The sequence below is a fragment of the Acanthopagrus latus genome, chromosome 16, assembly GCF_904848185.1.
Source record: "Acanthopagrus latus isolate v.2019 chromosome 16, fAcaLat1.1, whole genome shotgun sequence".
Classification (NCBI taxonomy): Eukaryota; Metazoa; Chordata; class Actinopteri; order Spariformes; family Sparidae; genus Acanthopagrus; species Acanthopagrus latus.
In genome coordinates, this window is record NC_051054.1 from 14,394,209 (window position 1) to 14,416,136 (window position 21,928).

The 21,928-nt window shown below is 43.8% G+C and overlaps 1 protein-coding gene and 1 long non-coding RNA gene across 5 annotated transcripts; one reads left to right on the forward strand and one right to left on the reverse strand.

Annotated features, from left to right (window-relative positions):
* Window positions 1-1,159: 1,159 nt before the first annotated feature.
* Window positions 1,160-16,450, forward strand: LOC119004730. The gene is made up of 3 exons (XR_005070285.1): window positions 1,160-1,299; window positions 16,010-16,118; window positions 16,296-16,450. It is a non-coding gene; the product is annotated as an uncharacterized LOC119004730 (long non-coding RNA).
* LOC119004726 (doublecortin domain-containing protein 2) lies at window positions 2,487-19,760 on the reverse strand. Of its 4 annotated transcripts, XR_005070282.1 has the most exons (13): window positions 19,326-19,760; window positions 18,594-18,642; window positions 18,263-18,339; window positions 17,961-18,092; window positions 16,538-16,693; window positions 16,368-16,416; window positions 12,518-12,650; window positions 10,081-10,181; window positions 8,935-9,054; window positions 5,900-5,969; window positions 3,730-3,784; window positions 2,766-3,410; window positions 2,495-2,622 (listed from the first exon to the last, which is right to left on the reverse strand). XR_005070282.1 is itself a non-coding variant. In XM_037071904.1 (12 exons), the coding sequence occupies exons 1-11, from the start codon at window positions 19,607-19,609 to the stop codon at window positions 3,768-3,770; spliced, it is 1,188 nt and encodes a 395-aa protein (XP_036927799.1). In that variant the 5' UTR covers window positions 19,610-19,760; the 3' UTR covers window positions 2,487-3,410; window positions 3,730-3,767. The 4 variants fall into 4 exon arrangements, 3 of the variants coding, with proteins under 3 accessions (XP_036927799.1, XP_036927801.1, XP_036927800.1); XM_037071904.1 differs by having other exon boundaries at window positions 2,487-3,410; XM_037071906.1 differs by having other exon boundaries at window positions 2,487-3,410; window positions 19,307-19,431.
* Window positions 19,761-21,928: the final 2,168 nt, after the last annotated feature.

A 21,928-nucleotide genomic window follows, 5' to 3' on the forward strand; every position in this document is an offset into this window, starting at 1 on the left:
GATTTCAAAATAAAGCAGGAGGTGAAAACAACAAGACTCAGGGTCATGACTTAACCTAACCTAAGCTGCACAAGAGCCACTTAATAGCTGTCCTAATTGGATGTAAATATATGACTGACGTGATACTGATATGTGACAAAATGTGTAAACTAAACATATAATGAATATGTCCATATATGTCTCACATACACATATGCTCACAGATGTGATGTACTTATAAGTCCCCATATTCTTGTATTATATGCCTCAGCAGACTGTATCCAGAAGATATTAAAACTGAGTTGCCCATTTGCACTTGATCTGTATCAATCAGGTATACGGATCAGGAATCTTTCACAAAGCAATGTTTTCTATTATGATGCAGGTGACCAAGTTATGGCTTTTCAAAACATCTGGCTATTGACAAAAGTAGGCAGATGCTTGAGTGGCAATGTGTCTGTCAACCCTGAAACTTAAAAATCACCACAAACGCCATCAGTTTAACCCCACCTGGACTGCCAATACTAACTTATTTTACTATGATGACTATGTTTTGTATCAATGTGTTTTATTTTCAGTGAGTGCATTGCAGTAACCAAAGGTCATATTGATAACTTTTTTTTTTTTTTTTTTAGGATCAACACCATTAACGTAAAATAGTGTATGCAAGGTTAGCTAGTGCAACAAACTGAGGAGCACTTGAGGTGGCATATGATTTGAACAACATCGGTGTTGGAGCGTGAAATGCTGGAATGAAGTTAAATAGGCTGCTGAAAATGTCTGGCCCATCTTCATATCCTCGTTTTACGACGTGGCCCAGCTGAATTTGCTACTGAGTACGTCTGATCTAAGGAAATCTTTTTCCCCGACGTGTGCTGTGAAGAGGTGTTTGTGTTTCATTTACCTGGGTAAAGGTCAAAAAGGGAACGCGCGCTGCAGCATGTATATATTATGCATCAGCTGTTATTTTGAGTTCCATAGAGTAAACTGCACTCTGCGCTGTAATCTATCATTTATAATGACTGCAATTATATCACAGCAAGAGGACAGAATTGCGGCCCTTTATTTTCCAGACAACTTTGAGAAGCAGACCTGCGGCACCGTAGCCACGAGCCTCCTGTTTTTTTGTTTTTTTTTTCCTGAGCGGAGCAGCTGATTTAACATCACATCGAGAGCAAGCGCTGAGCTGCTTACCGAAGCGTCTGAGCTGGTCAGAGTGCCTCGCCGTGTGAGACGACTGACGTGTTATTGACAGATGGCCGGACCCCTGCCTCCCTCCGCGGGAGACTTCTAAACCAAACAACTACTGGATACACCAAGGTGATCCTCACGTCAATACCAATCAATTATTCACGTATTTGCGCTTGCGAAAAAAGCGGCTTGACTGCATTTCACGAGTGCTAGACCGACATGCATTTTGCAGGAGGAGGGGAATGGAAAGGAGCCCGGCTATTACCCCGCGTTTGATCCCACAGTTGTGGTGGGCCTAACTTGTGCCTCTGTGACAGCGTGACAGAGAACCGCGATTAAGTGGGTCAGCGGTATTGTCTGAATTACTGCCATCAGCTTTTATGGAAGAATGCGTCGTGTGCGCCGGTTCTATATTCGAAGCAACATCCAGAGGAGCCTGTTTTATTCATCCGCAAATTTCTTCTCGACACAAATCCGAGGTCAAGCCTTAAACTTCTCTGCATACTAAGTGCACTTGATCTGAATGCGTAACTATGGAGGGATTTTTTTTATTTTTTATTTTTTGTTGTGTGGGCGCCTCAGTTATGGTACAAGCTGGAGAGGAAGAGAGAGCAATGGTACTGTAGTTATACAAGCAGCAGTGTCTAGTGGCTCTGGCAGTACTTGAGGGAGATCTAGTTTATTATTCCTTGTTTAGTCGGCCTCTCCGGACTTTTTCCTTGAAGTGCTTCATACGAAGTATAAAGTAAAGCACTTCTGCGCTGTGTTTAATACGAGGTGCTTTGGTTTGCTTTAGCACATACCATCACACGCTCCCCGTCCTCCTCGGTTTTCGCTCCCTCATGTCACACAGAAAATATTAAAGCTGCGCCCCGGGGGTCAGCGGCAACAGCCCTCATTCTACCCATCACTGTGCCCTTGTGTTTTTTTCCGCAGCCACCACTATGAGAGGCAGTGATTCATTCTTTTGATCCACTCCAATATCATTAAGTCATTAGTTGATTTCACTGGATTTAATCAGCATAGTAATTCCTCTCCGTGGGAAGATAAGTCTCTCTCAAGAGCAGTTACGCCGTCCACTACGCTGGGCTGATTAGACACAAGGCCCCAAAATAATTCATCAGAAAACTGCAAAAAATAATTTATCAAAAGTGCTTCTCACAAAACCCGCTCAGGACCTTTGCTTCTTAATAATTAAACTCCGCAATTAGGCATCTTACCATGCACTCAGTGTGAGGCTCCATGTAATATTCATAACCATACATAATTATGCAATATATTCACAGAAATAAGAGGCCATATATTCACGGTGGGGCTGTCAAGAGGCAAGACATTTTTATTTGGTTTATAACACTGTTTCATCTTATACATGAGCAGCTGGCTGCTGGAGACAGAGGAGAGCGAGGACGTCTGGTCCTTAGCAGTCTGACACTGCGTTCTATGGTTGCCACTCTTAGAGGGAAGAGAAGGAGAGAGGGAGGGAGGGAGGGAGGGAAGGGGGGAGAGAAAGGAAGAGATAAGCAATGAGTGGCGATGCCCTCACCATGGGAACCACTAGTATCAAAGTATATCTGCTGGACACAACAAAGACATACCTTAGTGGTCTCATACATTGGCCGCACTCAACACAACATGCAGAAAGAAAAAGGAGAGGCATTAGATTACAATGGAGTCCAGACGGGGTGCTGTGTCAGGGATGTATTGTATAATAAATTATACATAATGCTCAATACAGCGTGGTACAGAACTATAGGAGTAAAAGAAAAAAAAATAGTCCCAAAGCCCTTGATGGTGCCTGAAGCAAATAAGCAACAGCAGCGGTCTACAGCGGCCACACTGTGGACAAGGTTGGCTTTCATCTGCAGACGCAGTTCAAAGCTACGGGCTATGCGCAGAACAAACTGGCAATCAAAGCTAATGTGTAACTGGGCAGTGGTGCACTTCACAGGGCCTGTCGTCTCGAGTGCAGGGGGAGATCACACGCAGGCGCCTCTCTCGCATCACAATGGCTGATTTTTCGACACGCCGTCTTTGGAAGTTATTAGTTCTCCGCCATGTAAATGTGGAAACTTATGGCTGCTGGGAGCGGCCGTCCCTTTTTTTCGAAGGCCTTTCATGACATGTGTACAATGAAGGAGAAGAAAAAGCATACATTTGCCTCCGACTTTGCCGTAGTGAACAAAGGCTCTCGCTCTCCCCTCAGTGTGAAGTCATCCCCGAGGATATCGCTTGCTCTTCTCCTGAATAAAAACAAAAACTCCAATGTATATTCTGTATCATACATGCATTGTAGTGGACTAACATTAATAGCGCGCGTGATAACTTTAGTGTGGTAAATATCACAAAACCCTTTGTGGAGGGATTTCATGAACATTTGAAATCCACTCCAAGCATATGTAATGCTCACAAGTGGTTGAATTTGTTACAGTAACATGGAACATGCTGTATCCCCATATGGTTGACGAAGCATGCTGCGCTTGCTACACTCTACTTTATGTTTTATGTATATGAGAGTTGAAGCAATGAGACATTTAATTGTATTGTTTGTGTGGTACATACCTTTTAAATGAATGTCATGCGGGTCAAAGCAATGAATGCTATTGTTTATGTCTTTCTGTAAAAAAAAAAAAAAGACAAGATAAAAACATATTAATCAAGAGTCAAACCTTCCTCACAAGACTTGTCACACTTTGTGGTAAACAAAACCTGGTGTGTTTTTCTGTCCCCGTCACGTGCCGCACCGCAAAACAATGACCTTTTGGGATACGTCACAATTTTACTATCAGTATAATACAGATGTGATTAACATAAATAAGACTTAAAGTCAAATAGGCGTAAAGGTCGTCACTCAGGACTAGTCTCGGGTCTGCGGGGGTGATTTACAGCAACTTAATTTGACTGTGTGGAGTAATTTATCTGTGACAGAGCGAGCCATGCAACTCTCTCCGTGCCGCGCGCGCATACAGGCGACAATATGCCATGACTGCACACATCTCATATCAACCCAATCAGTCAGGATGCTTTACAACTTCTGTCAGAGGCCCTAACAGTTCTCATAAATTACAAGGCCATTGTGCACGGTGCCAATAACTTTTGAAGGAGAATCTCAGCCAAACTGAACCCAGTGGTGTCTCCTGCTTTTATACATAGAAGTCAAGATGGAATAAAGTATATGAAGGAGGCAGAGCAAGTGCTTTGATGGTAGATTTGCTTTTAGGAAAAAAAAGAAAAAGGGTCTCCTCTTTCCCTCAGCTGATCCTTTCAAGGATAAAAACTGGCCCAGATATTGACATTTTGATGCAAAGCAGGTGGCAGGCTGGGTTGATTCTGTTAGAGATCACTTGCATTTTCCTTTCACATCCCGCTTGCCTCCGCTATACGGCTTCTGAGACTCCCGTTAAGCTTTGCATCTGTGTCATCTGCAGATCCACTGTGACAGCCGGGAGAATATGATGCATGAATGATGCAGAACCATTCATGAACAGCAACAACAATATAATGTGATAGGGACAGGAGAAAAAAAAAAAAAAAAGTGAGTGTGCCGGGTCTGGAGTCTGCGAGCAATAATGTGCTGTGATTTATTTCAAATGCCCCCTGCAGTGTCCATTGATATTCTGCAGGGAAATCATAGTGAGTACTAGAGTGTACAAGGCTGCACCTCGACCTCAAGCACTGCCAATATGAGGATAATTGAAAGAGAATGCGTGTATGTACGTACAAATCATGCACACGCGGTGGAGAAAAACAAGCGCTGTCTGCTAAGATTCTCTCTGTGCATATGTGCGTGTGCGTGTACGTGTAATTGTGGACACGTGAGCGAGGTTGGGCGCCTGCTGTTAGCACAGGATGCAGTGATTTTCCCGGTGTCACACTGGCAGGTTGAGCCTCAGATTGAAGGGCAGACAGTGATAACCATGTGCAGGGATTCACACCCCGTTCCCATTTAGTCACCTTTGGAATTTTTTCGCGAGGAACAATTGAAGATGCTGGCGAGCCACTGAACGGGCCTCACTACCAAAGCCTGTGTTTTGTAGGCAATTAGAATGAAATTGCCTGACCCAGCTGAAAGGCACATTCCCCCGACAAAGGCGAATGTCGGGTTTACATCATTGCTTTGGTTTGTGTTTTAACACTATGTTATTTCCCCCCCCCCACCCCACCCCACCCCGCAATCAAACGCGCATAGCAGTTATTTTGTTTGGTTTGGTTTTTTTTTTTGGTTTTTTTTTCAGATGTGTTTTTCTCTAGATCAATCAAATAAAAGTCAGACCATGCAATTCTACTTAGAATAAGAAATCATGGAGGGGGGAAGAAAAAAAAATAGATTTTCATAGTAACAAGCTACATATCCCTCTCATTCTGTCTGAGTGGTTCCAAATTGCAAACGACATGGGAAATATAAAGAGCGGTGAATAATCCCAGGCTCTCAGCGTGGCACACCTTGATGTGCAGGTGCCTTTAATACTAGAATAAGTCATCTGAGATTGGGGAAGGCAAAAAAACCCACTCAACCAGATGGTCTCCATAAAGCATGGCGTAAAGCTCTCCCAGATGTTCAGAGGTGGTTGCGGATCCGGTGACATGCAATGTGAGGGAGGAACTGGTAATGCAGAGTGTATTAGTGGTCTCTTTATGGGTGCATTAGGTGCTGTGGAGGGGAACGTGGGGGCCGCCGCTGCCGCCGCTGCCAGTGAGCTACTACCGGGGCTTTATGCTTTGATGAACCTACCCTTGAAAAACTGGGACATCCGTGACCGTATCCTGCAAAGCCTGGAACCCACCTCCCTCTCCTTAGCCTCCTGGAAAACATAAATCAGTTTCTCATATCATCATCTAGTCATATCCAATGCATATGCAGCTCTAATCGGTAAATCTGTCAGCTTTCTCACCTTTTAGTGATATATCAGATTCGTAATACTCCCCCACATATGCAGTAAATCTCTGACAAAGCCTATGTTTCTTAAAATTCAAAGACGGGGGGGGGCAAGGCAGAGAACTTCACTTGAAAACAGATACCAAGAGTGGAGCAGCAGTTCAGTTTAGGATGCCTCTTACACTGAAAGCTTCGGTGCATTCCGAACTGTCATCTCCCTGCTTACCACTAAACAGCGGCCCCGGCACAGGAAGCCGGAATGAATTTCCTCAGTTCATTGTCCCCGCTGAGGACTAGCAGAACATCTCCGTCTGATTAATGGTGGTACACTGTCTAATGAACAGTAATTGAATGGTATAATGCAGTAGGTCCTTAAAAGCCCAGAGGAGTCGTCTTCCTCTGCCTGCGCTCGCTGGAAATGCAAGGCGGTGACATTGTCTCGAGTTGATTATAGTTGACCTTGCATGGGGAGAATAAGGCCTTTGGAATGGCTAAACCTAAGCTTCGGGGAATAGGAGCACGGGGAAAAAAAACAACTGGAAAGACAAATGAAATGGACTCGCATTGGAATAGGAAAGGGATGGATCAATGCGGTGGTCAATAAGGATTCGATCTTTTATCACAAAATTCTTACGAAGAGGAAGACGATTGATCAACCGTCCCTGGTCGTATTGGCATTTCTAACAATATTAATTAAGAAAAAATGCTTAGCCGACTGGTTGATAAATCAGCCGATATTGTTAAATCAAAACAAATGATAGTTGTAAACACAATACCACACCAGTGAGTACATATCTACCCTTGTCCGCATTTCCTAACGGTGTATGACATCTGCAACATAGACAGAGCCCCCCCCCCACCACCCCCACCCCTCCTCATGAAATCAATCAACTCCTTAACAGAGTGCACTCTAAAGGAAAACCCAACCTTCAGAAAGCCCAACAAAAGTCAGTCAAGTGATTATAAGAAAAGCTTTGATAAATGTGCATCGGGCTCCAGCCGGCCGTCCCGCGCTCTCCTCCACTGAGATAGCCTGCCTTCACTCCCAGCGGACATCTCCACTTGGCAGAGATGCTGAATCTCGTTATTCTTTATTTGGCCCGGACCGCACAGGTCAATATCAGGCACACGCAACAGCCTCACCGATGTGCTTGTCTGTAAATGTATTCACTATTTAAATTCGATGCAATAAATCATTTAAAGCTTTCGGCTGAAAATGTAATCATGTAATTGAATTTGGTCATCAATATCTACTATATACTCCGTGTGCGCGTATGGACGAGTGCGCCGGGGTATTTTCACGAGCACAATGTGAGCACGGGAGTGGGAGGAAATCTGTCCGAACGGCGCTCAAAGTATGAGTCATAGCGGCGCAGTTATCCCCTCATTATTATTCACAGCCCTTTAAATGATGAGGTTGCCGACAACCAGACAGCGACAGCCTGTTTGGGCCTCAGAGGGAGAAGAGGAGGGATTTTGTGTGAGCGATGATTTGACTTTAAGTAAGGGAAGTTTCACCTGCAGCATCATTATCTCAGTCTGATCGCGGCAACTTTTAAATACATGCCAAAGTGCTGGATACGAGGACACACAGCGAGATTGCCGCAAAGCAAATTGCCAGTAAGGTACAATTTGGACAGCTCCAGCGTAAAAAAACGGATTTGACATGTCATGTCTTGCTTAAGATGTGTTCTGGCGTGATGTCTTCAGCCGTGAAAAAAACCCCTGCCATATCCTCGTGTCAGTCTTCACGAGCTGACAAATCAAAAAAATTATTTGGCGGGATGGATATTGCATAAAGCCGCTGAGTCTGTACTCGGGAATAGTATTATTATTATTATTATTTTCCATTATCTAATGGTCTTTCCCCTGCAATCCATAGCCAATCTGAATCAGCAACATTCTTGTATGACTAAAAGCGATAAGTAATGAATTAAGCTATTGATGTGGTCTTTAGCCAGGGTCATAACTGGCCCCCAGGAGTCAATAATTATCCCGATAAGAATATCTTTATTGCAAAAGTGCATACGCCAGCAAAATCATCACCCCACCAAAACATTCCCCTATGGTGTAGTTGCCACTGCCTGAAATTATAGTTTTCATTAAAACAAAATGTTCAAGGTTATTGATTGCTTAAATAAGGCTCAATATCTTCTCATTTTCAAAGCCGAATGAAATTGCTTGGAATAGTAATATCAGCCAACTATTGTGTGCATTCATCACGGTTACACTGCTTCATATCGCCGCCCCTCGAGGATTATTAGAGCAAAAATAAGTGTATTTAAATGACTGTAATTTCTAGGAACCACAGATCCATGCAGAAACATCTGTAGACACATCTCAGCCCCACTTCATCACCGCGAGCGCACACAACAGCCGGAGTAAAGGACAGGCATCCAATGCAACCACGTACTGTTACGAGCTCCACTCCAATCACAAATACACACACGTATGTGTTTTGTAACCTCGGTGCTGTGATACATAAAGTATCTGTGGTTATAGCTAAGCTGTACAGAGTTGTAAATGGGGCTCAGGTGTCTGTAATCCTCTACCAGCACTGTGCCCCAAACCTTTCACTGGCTCTCTCCCCTGCCCTAATGAAAGGCTGCATCGGTAAATACACAGAACACCATACACAGAGAGAACCATGGAGACAGGGCAAAAAAAAAAAAACAGGTTACACACACATTAGATACAAGTACAGTTGCTGCAAGCAGGTCTGCGTGATGCTCTTGCAATTATGAAAATGGTGATTACCATAATTGCTGGTTAGACTATTTTCATGTGACCTAATCCGTGAGCAAATTAAAAAATTGGCCATAATAATAAACCAAAAATGAACTAAACATGAAATAGTTACTGCGCGGGAACACATAATAAGGGGTACTTGCATCCTTCCTGGAACCTGAAGACAAAGACCTCTGCCGACTCGAGCCGTCTGAATCATGGAGGGAGGCCTTGCAGGGACTCGCACAGCAACTCTCATCCTCGTCAACTATCTTGGCCTCAACCTGCGGGGAGGGAGAAAACAAGATCCCCCTTGGCTTACACCGTACTGTACTGCCGTATTGATTTTGCTAAATATTTATATATTTATGTAGCTTGCTCTACACAGCATTCATGAGCAGAAGATGATGTTGCACTGCACTAAAAGTACATTCTCTTCTCTTTCTGAAGCTGAACAACACGCAGAAGGGTAACGATTACTGCGGTAAAAATGGGTTGAGGATGTTATAGTGGCAAAGCATTTATTTTAAAGGTCCCACATTATGCTCATTTTCAGGTTAATTGTTTTATTTTGGGTGTCTAAGAGAAAATGTTCACATGTTTTAACTTTATATAAACACATCTTTTTCTCATACGGTCCATTGTTGCAGCACCTCTATTCACCCACCCGTCTGAACCGTCGGTTTTGGTGCCTGTCTCTGTAAGGCCACCCTCTGGAAAAAAACTATCTGGCTTTGATTGGTCAGCTATAACAGGCCTGAGCACATCATGCCCATCTTGCTTGCATATCTCCTTCTCTGGTGTTTTTGTAACCATGACTGGACTGGGGGTTGGTCGAGGGGTGGTGACTGTATAGTTGTGACATCACAACCACACAGAAGTCCTGAGAGTTTGTTTAAAGTCACACATTTTGAACGAGGGCAACCGTTAGTTTTGTCTCTGTTGCTGAGTGTTTGGAGACTCTCGTGGTGATTATAAGGCACGTAAACCTACGCTGTAATCAAAAAGACATATAAATGTCACTTTCTACAACTAGCGACCTTCAATCATATGTAAACAGCTTGTCATGATGTTCTTCCGCTTTCGTGTTTCTGCTTGTTTTTATTGACAGAAAGCTCTAAAACTACAAGAGGAGTTTCATATTTTTAAGATAAATGAAGTCAGCGCCTGTCCAGGTGGCCTGTGTTTACCTATGGTGGTGTTGCTAACAGTGTTCCTGGACTGAAATCAATTCTTCTTCTTCTTCCTGTTAGATAAACAGGACCGAGCGGTTCACAGCCGCAGCGCCACACGGCGGGGTCGTGCTTCACCTGATCAATCGGCAGGTCCACCTTGAGCCTGCGGTCCTCCTGCACCTCCGCCGCTCCAGCCAGCTCGCTTCTGCTGTTTTGCGCGTTGAACACACTGCCCTCTGAGAAAAAAAACAAAAAAAGTGATTAATCACAATTACCTCTTCTGCTGGCAGTCGCCGTCTCATTCTTGTGCACACTCATTCTCTCCCTCCTCTCTCTCTCTCTCTCTCTCTCTCTCTCTCTCTAGACCTCTCCATCCCTCACTGCCCTCCTGTCCTCTCCCTTTGCTTTTCCCTGTTCAACTTCGCCAGAGATCAATGTTGCTGTCAAGCCATTTATTTATTTAGAGCGGTCCCGCGGACGAAAGGGGCCACAGCTGCCCTGCCACAAATATGGCCAGCCTGCGTGAACTCTGAGTCCAGGGTTAGCCCCTGACAGTGACAGGTTGCTCTTGATGCATGTGGGGAATAGCTTATACGGAGAGTGTCACATTCTTTTTTTTTCTTTTTTCTTTTTTTCGCTCGTAAACAAACTCCTTTCGGTCTGTGGCTGCGACGGATCAGACACGGGGAGGAATGTGAATAATTAAAGACACACTATTGAGCTTGAATCTACTTCAGTAGCCTCAAGTACTTTCATTTAAATAATAAATAACAAAGCATGGTAGATTAATTAGTGATAAAACAAAGGGACAATGTACAGAAGAATGTATGTGGTTAACCGGTTCAGCTGAAAGAGGCAGTTATGCAGCTACAAGACAGGTAGACTGAGTTTTTCAGTCAAGCGTTGCTTTTGGATCTCTTTCTAGAAGTCACACTACATCACCCAAGGAAGAGTCATGAGAAGGAATTTATCCAATCAGCAGAGCCATCTTGTTGGCTTCATCACTATATTGGTTAGTTTATGTGTGAATATGCTAGTTTATAAAGTAAAGTGAAGTAGAATATTAATATTAAGTAGAACATTAAATATCACAATCTCCATTTGCCTTAACAACTTGAGACTTGAAATGCCTTTAACTCTTACCAGGATCTAAAAATCAGATCATCCACCTTTTTAGTGTATCATGTGACGATGTGTCTGACAGGTTGTGGATTACTGGGCACGGCGCGGCTATTGAATGAGTGGACAGGGGTAGCGGACAAACATCCGCTGTGTGATAGACGGAGCGTCAGCATTCAGACCCGATGCTTTAAACTGTTTTGTCACTTTTACAATCTTTTGTCAGCGTCTTTTGTGATTAACAACTTATTACCATTTTTAATTGCCACATCAGGAGAAAAACGGAGCATTTGTTTTCCCCCGCCACACACACAGTTAACAAGGCTTTCTGGATACATATTCAGCTAAATGGCCTGATTGAACACATCTATGATTTAAGAACCCCTCGACGGTGTTTGAAGTCTTGTTCTGTTTAATATTCACAGAATGGGCTGGTGCTTCTTTCAAAGAGCAGGGAGCCGAGTTCTGTTTGGACTTAAAAAGAGCAGGCCTGGGAATCCGGAGAGAGCTCCTTCACCTGCAAACTAAATGTTAGTTTATCTCTACACCTACTGTAGCTCTGACTGTGGTTGGGCCATCTGGCAATTTTAACATTGCTTACGATCTTGAAGGCGCCAACAGTCTCATGCTCTGGCGAGACGGTGGTATTTACTGTTCTCTTACTTCTGTTCACGAACGTCAAATAGCCTCAATGACTACGCAAAATACTCCACATGGCCATTCCTCGGGTTACAGCTGAAGTCCTGGCGGGAGCTGATGCCACAAAGGAAGGAACAATCTTTGATGGTGCAAATTTGAGAAATTAGAGCTACTTCAAGTCTGGCTATAATCTGCATAGCCATGAGAAAAAAGGTCACAATTTAGATTGCTCATCACGTCTGAGATTAAGTAAATCGTGATATGTCTTGGCCAGAGCTCCTTCACATACATACACAGTTACAGTGTACAATGCACATGTCATACTGTGTGCCCGAGTGTCCCACAATGTTTTGGTAATTACATAAAAAAGTCAAGTTTTTTCTGATTCCAACTTCTTAAAAACCCTATGACAGACGGACTGAATATCATCGGGTTGTGGACAAAAACGAGACATTTGTGGACGTCATTTCCAGGCGTTGGGAACCAGTGACTGTGATGTTTTTACCATTATCTGACATTTTATGAATCAAGCAACTGCTCCACAAATTGAGAGAATAATCGACAGATATTCATCAAAAGGTAAGATCGTTTTCATTCGCGGCCCTGAGCCCAAACGTAGCCCCACACATGTCCACACATACTGTACATGAGCGCGTGCGTATCCATACAGATTTGTATTCAGAAGCCAACAGGTTCGTTCATAGCCTCGCAGTGAGAATGGAGAGGGGGGGGGGGGAAGAAACACTTTGAGGACGGGAGGGCTGGAGAGAGAGAGACAGGGAGAGAGATATTCCCGCAGAATTGCTCTGCTTACCCCCCGTCGAGAAGAGAACTGGGTTTCTGGACACCTGCCTCTGTTGTTTGGTTCTCTCCAGCTTGGCTGTGTGTTTCTTCATCTGGCCCCTGGCTGTGTGCTCAAGGTCCTCTCCAAAGCCCGTACGAGCAAACTACATGAAGAGACCAAAGAGAAGGGAGGACGGGGGCGCAGATTAAGGCATATTTCCTCAGATTTCTCTGTGATTCATCATCGACTTTTTTGCCGTTGTTTTGTAAAAAGGGAGAAGACAAGAAAAAAAAAGACAAAACACATCGGGGCACAACTTGATTCTCGTCTTTTTTCAACGTTTTTTTTTCTTTTTCTTTTTCTTCTTTACATTTTCCCGTTGACCTCAATTTTTCATGAGCTGATATGCTTTGTGGCTCCCCCGCGACTCCTACTGTATTGAATTCATCTGGTTCCAATACATCCCGTGCACAACCTATCAATCACCGGGGAGCGTGGCAAACTAATCATTTATTGATGAAACGGGGCAGCCATGAATTTCTAACTGCATTTGTCTTATTTATCAAGCCAGATCAAACAATGAAAATCCAAACAAGCTTAAAGGGAAAGGGAGGGAGTTGCAGGGAATAACTTATTCTTCAGCAGTAGACAGCAGAAGGTTATTGATGGAGAGGGGAGGGGAGGGAGAAAAAAAAAAGAGGCTTCTTGGGACTCTGTTGCACGGTGGGAGAGAGTGGAGGAGCAAGAGAGAGAGAGAAGAGGAGAGGAGAGAGAAGAAGAGAGGGAGCGGTGGGGAGAGTTCAGAGTGATGTTCAGACAGCAGGGTACACATCTGAATTAATGCTTCCACAAAAGGCAATTTTCTCCTCGCGGGCTCCTCATCCGCTCTGTAGGTAGCGAGGTGAGGTACGTCTCCCTCGCAGAGAATGAGAGACACAGAGAGCCGAGGAGAGCCGACTTAATGTTTCTTTTTCAGCTACAGCGCTCTTTACTGCGGCTGCCTGGCTGGATCCCTGGGCTGGCTCCGGGGATAGTGTAGTGATCTCAGGCTTCCACCAGAATACACTTCTGGCAGTGGTGTTTGCAAGACTCACTAACATGGACTCCGGGGAACGGCGGCGTTGTTTTCTTTCACTTGTTTGCTTTCTTTAATGCCGAGGCAAAGTCTTGTTGGTATTCTTTTGAATTTCTCTGCAGCCGTTGGTGGGCCGAGGGAGAGAAATAAAGCAGCTAGAAAAGGGGAGCGAAGTTTGCCTGCTACGTTCGGCGAAGGGGAGTTGAAACAGAGTTCACACTCCAGCGCCGTGGTGTCCACACAACCACGCAAGATCAAAGACGGAGGAGCAAGTGTGGCACTGTCACAACGGTGCGCCGCTAATTCTGCCTTTCGTAACCCCCCGATTCGTCTTGTGACTGATGTGTAACAACTTCGGGATAGGGTTCAGCGTCAAAATACATCTGGGCGATCAAAAATTGAACAGCTTGTTTTTTCGCGTGTTTACCAGCCTGGTGGTGGGATGCAAATAGATCTTATTTAAATCAACAGAGTTAAATCGGGGCTCCCCCACTCGGGGAGGGGAACGCAGAGGACGAGGGGCGCCTCGGAGCCAGGAGAGTACAGTGCGCCTGGAAATACAGGCAGTGGAAAAGCTGAGGTCATCTCGCCTCTCGCTCCGCGCCGCATATCTACAGTACCGTGTCCTGTGGGAGCAGACAACTGTGTGCGTCAGGAGGCCCCGGAGAGAGAGAGAGAGAGAGAAACCAAGAGAGAGAGAGAGAAAGAGTTAGTGTGAAGGGGGCTCAGGGGGACCAAACGGCAACTAATCTGTGGCCCTCTCAAGTGGCAGAGAACAGGAGTCAACAAGAGGACACGGCGATACGATAGCCGGGGGGGGAGAACAGGGTTCCCAACCGATTGGGCCGACCAGCCTCCAGTCATACTGGCTGTGGTATCAGCAGGAGCCACTCCCAGGGCCGGGTCCTCGGTGAGCAGACATGCTGGCAGCAGCGAGGGGGTATAGTTTTTTCCACGGGGCATTGCCGCTTCCCCTCACCAATGAGATCATCCAGAGAACAGCAGAGAAATGAGGAGCAGCAGCGAGTCATCGCTGATGTCAGGGGGAGCAGCTATTAAAAGCTTTAGTCAGCCTTTCTGGGCCGTTTGTGTGGAGTCCATGTGAGGCACAATTGCACCGCTCGTTATTATCACTATAATGTGAGAGTGCTTTGCTTTGATGCACATCATCATTCTCTTCCTTTCTTTTTTTTTTCCCTCTGTCTCTTTGCAATTCTCTCCCCTCTATTAATCTTCCCTTTATGCCGTGTCTACCTCAGAAGTTTCTCCCTCATCATGTCTGCGAACACCTAACTCAGCACATACGCCTGCGCCCCCGATGGGAACACGGTGTGCTGGAGAGCTTCAATATTGCGTTCTGCAGAGCCGTCAGTTGAGACTCCAGCGGTTGCTCCAGGCCAGATGTCCCGTTCAGGAGGCGGGGAAATGCTCCAACGCCTGGCGCAGACAGGACAAGACAGACACCACTCCCCCCCCGTGCAGCCATGTAGCCGGAGCAAGGTTACATTTTACACACCCTGAGTGGGCACGTTTAAAGGGATCTTTTTTTTACGGGCATTTCAATGCAGACCGCCGTTGTTTTGTGAGGTCAAACTGAAATTAATGACGGACATGACCCTATAAATGTATGTGTAATCAGTAAGCTAAACAGCTCAACGGATCAAGACTGAGGGGGCAATTTCGCTCACGTGCATCTTTTCCCCTCTGAAAGGTTCTTATTAACTGGTCAAATCATGTTTACAAATTCATGAGGATCAGACATAGAGGCAAGGGGAGTAAAATGCAGCAGCATCATGTCCACTGAATGACTAATACTACAAGGAGCCGGTGGATGCAAAACACAGCCATAGCTCCGTCTCTGTCTCCACCTCATGGCACTGTGTGAAATGGCAAAGGCTGCTGCCTGTCTTCGCAGCGTTGATTCAGATTTTTCCTACCTGAGGAATGAGCCTCAATTAAGCAACGTTTGATAACAGCGTTGTTCATATATTGCTTTATGCTTGGGTGGTTTTGGATGGAGAAACCTTACAAATAAGTCCCAGCATTGGGACTGTTTTGAATATATTACGGATAAAGAATCGTTGTATTTCAGATAGTCACCCGCTGATACAGTTGGAGGTGAGGCATTTTTCTCCATCTGAAAAAAAATTGGCATCTGCCAGAGCGTTGTCATCTTTCATGGTTAGAAAAATCAGGTGTCAGACACATCTCTCACAGGGGGCCCACGCCCCCCCCACCCCAACCCCCACCCGCCCATCTCCACCTCACCCTGCTGACTGGGCATGTTCTCATCGTCACCGGCATGATTTGGTGTTCATGTCGGGCCCCTCAGCAGCGCAATCCTCATATGGATTCAAAGCACATCGCTGTCTACTTAATCACAATACAAATTGTCCCGGTTCTGGTTGGAATAAGAGATTTCTTTTTTTCTTCTTTCTTGTTTTCAGTCGCTGAAGTCCCCCCAGTGCATATGATCTGTCTATGAGGCTCACTGCGCTTGATCAAGTGGGCCCAGCCCGTCTCTGTGGGGATTACCCATCAAAGTGGAAAGCAAAGGTAACTCAATGCCTCCCGCAGACAGTGATTGATGATAGCGCCGTTTCATAACGAATTGCACCCCCACAACAAGTCCCGCACGTGGGAAATGTTAATTGAAATGCTGTGTGTGCAAAGACACGCTTTTCAACTGCGATGCAACCAAGGTGTTGCAGCAGTAAACTGGGGGGAATTTAGGCGTGTTGCAGGAAAAGTCAGCGACCAGATGGCAGACCGACGGCGCCCCAACTCTGAAGCGGCACCACTTACCACATCCTTCGCTCGTCTTGTCTTTCGGATGGCAGGCAGGATGTCTCGGCTGCAGGGACAAAAAGGGGGAAAACAACATTTCTTAACATGTTTTTCTCTCAAAACAAAATGAAGATCCAGTGTTTATTTTTAATACATGGATTAAAAAAAAAAACTTGTGAGTGTCATACCTTTCCAGCATGTTCTTTTCCCTGATTAAATCCCTGAAGGGGATGCAGTGCTCATATGGGAGAGCTTTAAACTTTCCTGCACCCACAGCAACGTAGTGCTGGTTGTTCTCCAGCTGAGTGGGACCACAGACAGGACGTCCCTCTAGTGTGTGAAGCCTTAGAACACAAATAAAGAACTATGAAAAATTGAAGCAATCTTTTTTTTGTTGTTGTTGTTGATAAATATCAGTGTTTTGCCTGCTGAAGAGACAAAATATGTCTGAAAGATTGTTTGAGTGGTAATATTTAATGTTTGGCTAATTGCTGGAAATTCATCAAAGCAGTGTTTGTCTGACAAGCGAGTTGTGAATTAACCACTGTGGGCACATCACAACCTAATCTCGATAAACAGATGTCTGCATATGAATGGGTACATTTTAGGCACAAGATGTTTAGCTTTCAGGAAATGTCCTGCTTTCTGTTTGGAGTCCGAGTAATATTGACCAATCATGTTCGAGCGGGCTTTGGTTGTAACCGTTTGAACGCAATGGAGAGAGTTACTGTATATGCAAGACTATATTCCAACATCCCTTTAGAGTGATCTTTGAGGAAAACCACATGAAGAAGAAGAGGATGATGATGACATTGATGTTGAATTTGAGTCACCCACACCAATGGTCACACAAGGGGATGTGTTGGTAGGAGTCCTCACATTTTGCCCAATACATAAATAAATAAATATTCAGTCAAGCAAAGCAGTCTTTATTCTTTCACAAGTAGCAACAATCTCTGAACATTTGTGAAGAACAGACAGTACGGTGGTGAAAACATCTTTGGCGCCTCATACAACGTTGATATTATTATTTTATTTTTAGCGTTACTTTTGGAGAAAGGGGTCCCAGAGTTTCCCCCGAAACAAACTTCAAGCGCTCTGTTGTTGAAGACATAGTGCCACAATCGTCTAAAGTCTGTTCCTCCTGAGGTGTTTTTCTTCGGTGTTTCTCGATCGCTCGTCATGGGCAGTGCCAGTCAGCGGTTCTCTTGGCCATATTTCTTCGTTCTTAGTTCTTTTCAGACTTTTCCTATTTATTAGGCTGGCAAACTCTTTCTAATTCAGTCATCTTAACTCTACCCATTCTTTCTGATCGGCTGCTGGCTGGGTCTTGGCCCTCAGAGGTCAGAGGGGTAAGGGTAAAAAGTCACTATCCATCAAATTTTGACCGAGGGTGTTGCATAAAACTCCCTCATTGGTCGAAGTGGAATCCTGGAACCAATCTGCTATCGTCTGACGACAACAGAGCTTTTGCTAAAACTGTCAAAACAATCCAGTCAAAGATAACTTATCGTGACTCAGACTCCATTCTTGTGTCTCTGCCCTCACTTGTACATGATTTATTCTCAACTACAGAATGAGATTTTAAAATGAACTGATGTCTGACATTACCTGTACACAGCACCAGTGGGAAGATGCACCTTATCTGTCACCATGGTTAAAACTTTCTCCCAGCTTCGAAGAGTGTACTTTGGGATCCGGATTCGAGCCGGCGGTACCAAGATCTCTCCGTTGGTAAAGACACTGCAAGACACAACAAAAGAAATGAGACAAGAAAGAGATTCGAGTCATTCGATTTTTGGACCAGAAACGTAAATAAAACAGTATTTCTTTACCACATAACACAACAAAGTAAATGTTCCTTTTTTTTACATTCAGGATACATCTGTTGTCAGCCTGAAATCAGCACTTACTTTATTGTGCAGGACTCATCAATAGCTCTCCTCCAGCGTGCAGAAACTATTATTTTACTGTGAACAACAGGTTGGATCTGAAAATGGACGTGGAGCTGATGTTATGTGTGATCACAGGACATCATTATTAACACTGTTCGCTTCTGATTGTTGTCATTCAGAGCGCTGTGAATGCCTAACACTGTCACAGGCTTAAGTAACATGCAACCTCCCACTAAAGATAAGAACACTCTCTGTATCATACAGTATCATCACACAAATAGTAATCTAGCACCTAAAATATAGGTTAAGTTAATCATTAATAGTTGTAACAATCCATCAGTGGTCTTACCTGTTCTTTTTTCTTATTCTGCGGCTTCTTCTGTGTTATCTCACAGTAGCTGGAAGGCATTAAAAAATCATGTAAATTACCTTCAGGTGCAAGGTGTGAAACCTATACAGTTACTGAAAGACAATAAAGATAGACGGAAGGCATCTTTACACCTGATAATCCCGACTGTATAATAGTTTTACAGCTTGAGGTCTACATGAAAAGTGCTTAAGCAAACTAGACTTTAAGTACAGCGCTCCACAAGAGAGCACATTAAACAACAATTTGGATTGCATTTAAGATGCTGTGTATATAAATAAAGGTTGTTCAAACCCTTAAGCAGTCAAGCCAGGCTAATGGAACTGATCCATATTTAAGGATGGGATAGCAATCCAGTCAAATGCTCACAAACATGCTCAACAAAAGAAGGAAACATGACCAAGAATCCTTAGCTTAACTTTATATATTTAAGGTAGCTTAAGAGTACAGGCCAAAATTATTTTCTTTTAGGCTAAGGGTGGAGCTCAACTTTGCTTAAAAATGCTATTTGTAAGAAAAGAAAGTTGTTTTTTTTTAAACTGTCATTTGCTTCTCGTCAAAAACTGGGGCTATGGGATTGTAGGATAGGCGGCCGCTAACCCATCAGCAGGTTGGGAATGGGACTCAGAATTCACCTTTAAAGTGACCTGACCTCCCTTTCATTATCTAGTCGCAATGCACACATCCAGACATACCGTACAGCGTGGTACCTACTCCAGCTTCTTGAACTGCTCATTTCCAGCCGCAACATACACACCGCCGTGCTTCAAGTCGTCCAAGCGCTGAAGCCTGTGGCCCTCCCTGTGAGTGTACAGCTTCCTGACGGCGCCAAACGGAGCCTCAATCCCTTTGGTCAAGGAGGCCAAAAAATGATCAAAGGTTGTCACCTGTCGTGGATTCACAACTATTTTCTTCCCGGCAAAGAAAGCGTCTCCATTCCTGTAGACAATTATGGTTTTAGTCGGAGGCGGGTCGTTTCTCCTTGTAAGACCCGGCATAATTAATGTTAGCTGGCAAACAGTAGGTTAGCGGGTTAAACAATAATGGCGCTCGGTGTCAAAAGTAAATGTGTCACAGGCGGCTGTGTCAAGCCTCCAGAGACGTAACTGGAGATAGCATCTGATATGGAAACCAATTCTCCCACATGAGAGGTGAAGCATCAGGAAACCTATACACCGCCCGTGTTATCGTTTGCTAGTTGTTGTTGTTTTCTTCCTTTTGTTTGGAGCTAGCTAATGCTAATTTAGCGTTTGGGTCCAAAAGTTTCTAAACCAACCAGTTTTTATCAGAATCAGAGGCCATACTTTCACATGTGCAATTCTTTGCTTTTGGATTTTTATTTATTTATACAGCAGTCCTTAATGGGCTCTGTTTTTACTGAGTCGCAGTACATAATAGATCATTTTGACTATTTGGGAGCAGAAGGATTTGCAGGGATAAGCCTTGATATTAGAGTCTGATAAACTGGTCGATATACATAACAGATATAATGGCATCGTTGTATAATTTTCCTGATATGTGCTGATATGAAAACTCTTCAATGCACTGATGTCATTTGAGACAATAATTATCATTACAACTTTTTTTTTTTTCAAACCTAATAATCAAAACAAAGTAAGGGACATCCTGTCATGATCCAAGTTGGCTAAACCCTGGATAAGCCTGGGTTTATACATTCAAACAGCACAAAGGTCTTTTTATCTAATTACAATTCAGTCCTTTTTTCCGTGGATGTTGATGAGAGCTATTGGTAGAGAACCATATGGACCAACAAAGCATAGTCAGTCAGGTTGAATAGTGTGGCAAGCCAATTTAACGAGGTGTCATTATGGATACACCTCAACATCACCGTCCCCCAGCCTCCTTGCCCATCTTCTCCTGTAGAGTCTAGAACGTATATCTGTGAAACAGGGGTATAAAACTCTGTGGAGAGAGACAAAGAAGTGCATCCATTTATTTTCACAGATCTTTATGTGTATTACATATAATTTTAGATGCCTTTTCTACACCTCATATCTTTCACCCCTCACCACTCCTTTATTCTTTACTGAGATGATTCTTGTAGTTTTATTTTCCAAATGTTTACTCCTTTTTCTGCCTGAAAGACAGGCTAAACCAAAGTCCAGGTTTTTTTTTTTTTTCTAATTTCCATGCACTGTAGCCATATCTCTCTTTGCAGACTGTTTTTTTTTTTTTTCACTATAGCCTGTCCACTGTTAGACAGAGCTGTCCAAGTTGTTTACCACAAAGGTAACCAGAGATTGCAATAACAATGGCACCTAATTGGTTTATGCCAGACAACTCCTGGTCAATTAAATGCATAATTCATCCTAGCATTAATTATTCATTCCTTAAGGGACTGGTGCTGCGCTTTATTAGAGGAACTGCATCATGCATATTCAAATTCCTCTTCTTAGAGGGACTCGATAGCATATCATCTCAGCTGGGATGCCCATCCTTAAAAACAAAAGCGGCCAGGGCTGTAAGACAACTTCTATTAATCACACTACTAAACCACAGAGGATTTACAAGATGAAAATGTCACGTTGACCCCAAAGTGTGTGCAGTGTCTTGTTTTTGCCATGCAGCGAAAACAATGCTGTCATATTGTCACCAACTGTAATTAATTTATTATTATTTTAAATTCTCCGGTGTTTAGACATTACATTACTTTTCAGTAATAGTCATGTCACAGCTGAACTGTCAGTGTTAATTGAGCTGAGCACTTCGTGCCAGTGTGTTTAGTCCACAATAATCAGGTTTCAGATAGATAGATTTCAACATTTTTCCAAAAATAATAATAGTATGGATACATACAGTCAAGTCAAAATCAATACTATTATTTTAAGCCTCAAGTTAAACTCTCTTGGTAATGTCTGTGATGTTGAACAAGATGTGTGTCAAGAAGAGACTCAGAAAGAAGCAGTGTGCAAGCTTCCTTTGTCACATTATCACATTAATCATTGTGGTCTGGTGGTTAAAAGGTCCCTCTGGTGTTTTACTGCAAACAAACGAAAGTTATGTTTACATTCAGTGTTTCTCACCAAAATGCAATGTGTGTGTTCTCAAGGTCTACCCGATGTGTCCCTGAATCAGACGAGACTGTACGTGCATACAGTCACATCCTTTGGACTGTCGCGGAAAAACTGACCCTGAGTCTTTCACAAAGAAATCCACAGTCCAGCAGCATTAAACAACTTAAACAAACTGTCAAATCAACAGACAGGGAAGGTCTCATTTTTCTCGTCACGTTACAGTCAGTTCACATACTGTATGACTAATATAAACGTGATGATATATGTAAATTCCTGTAAAAA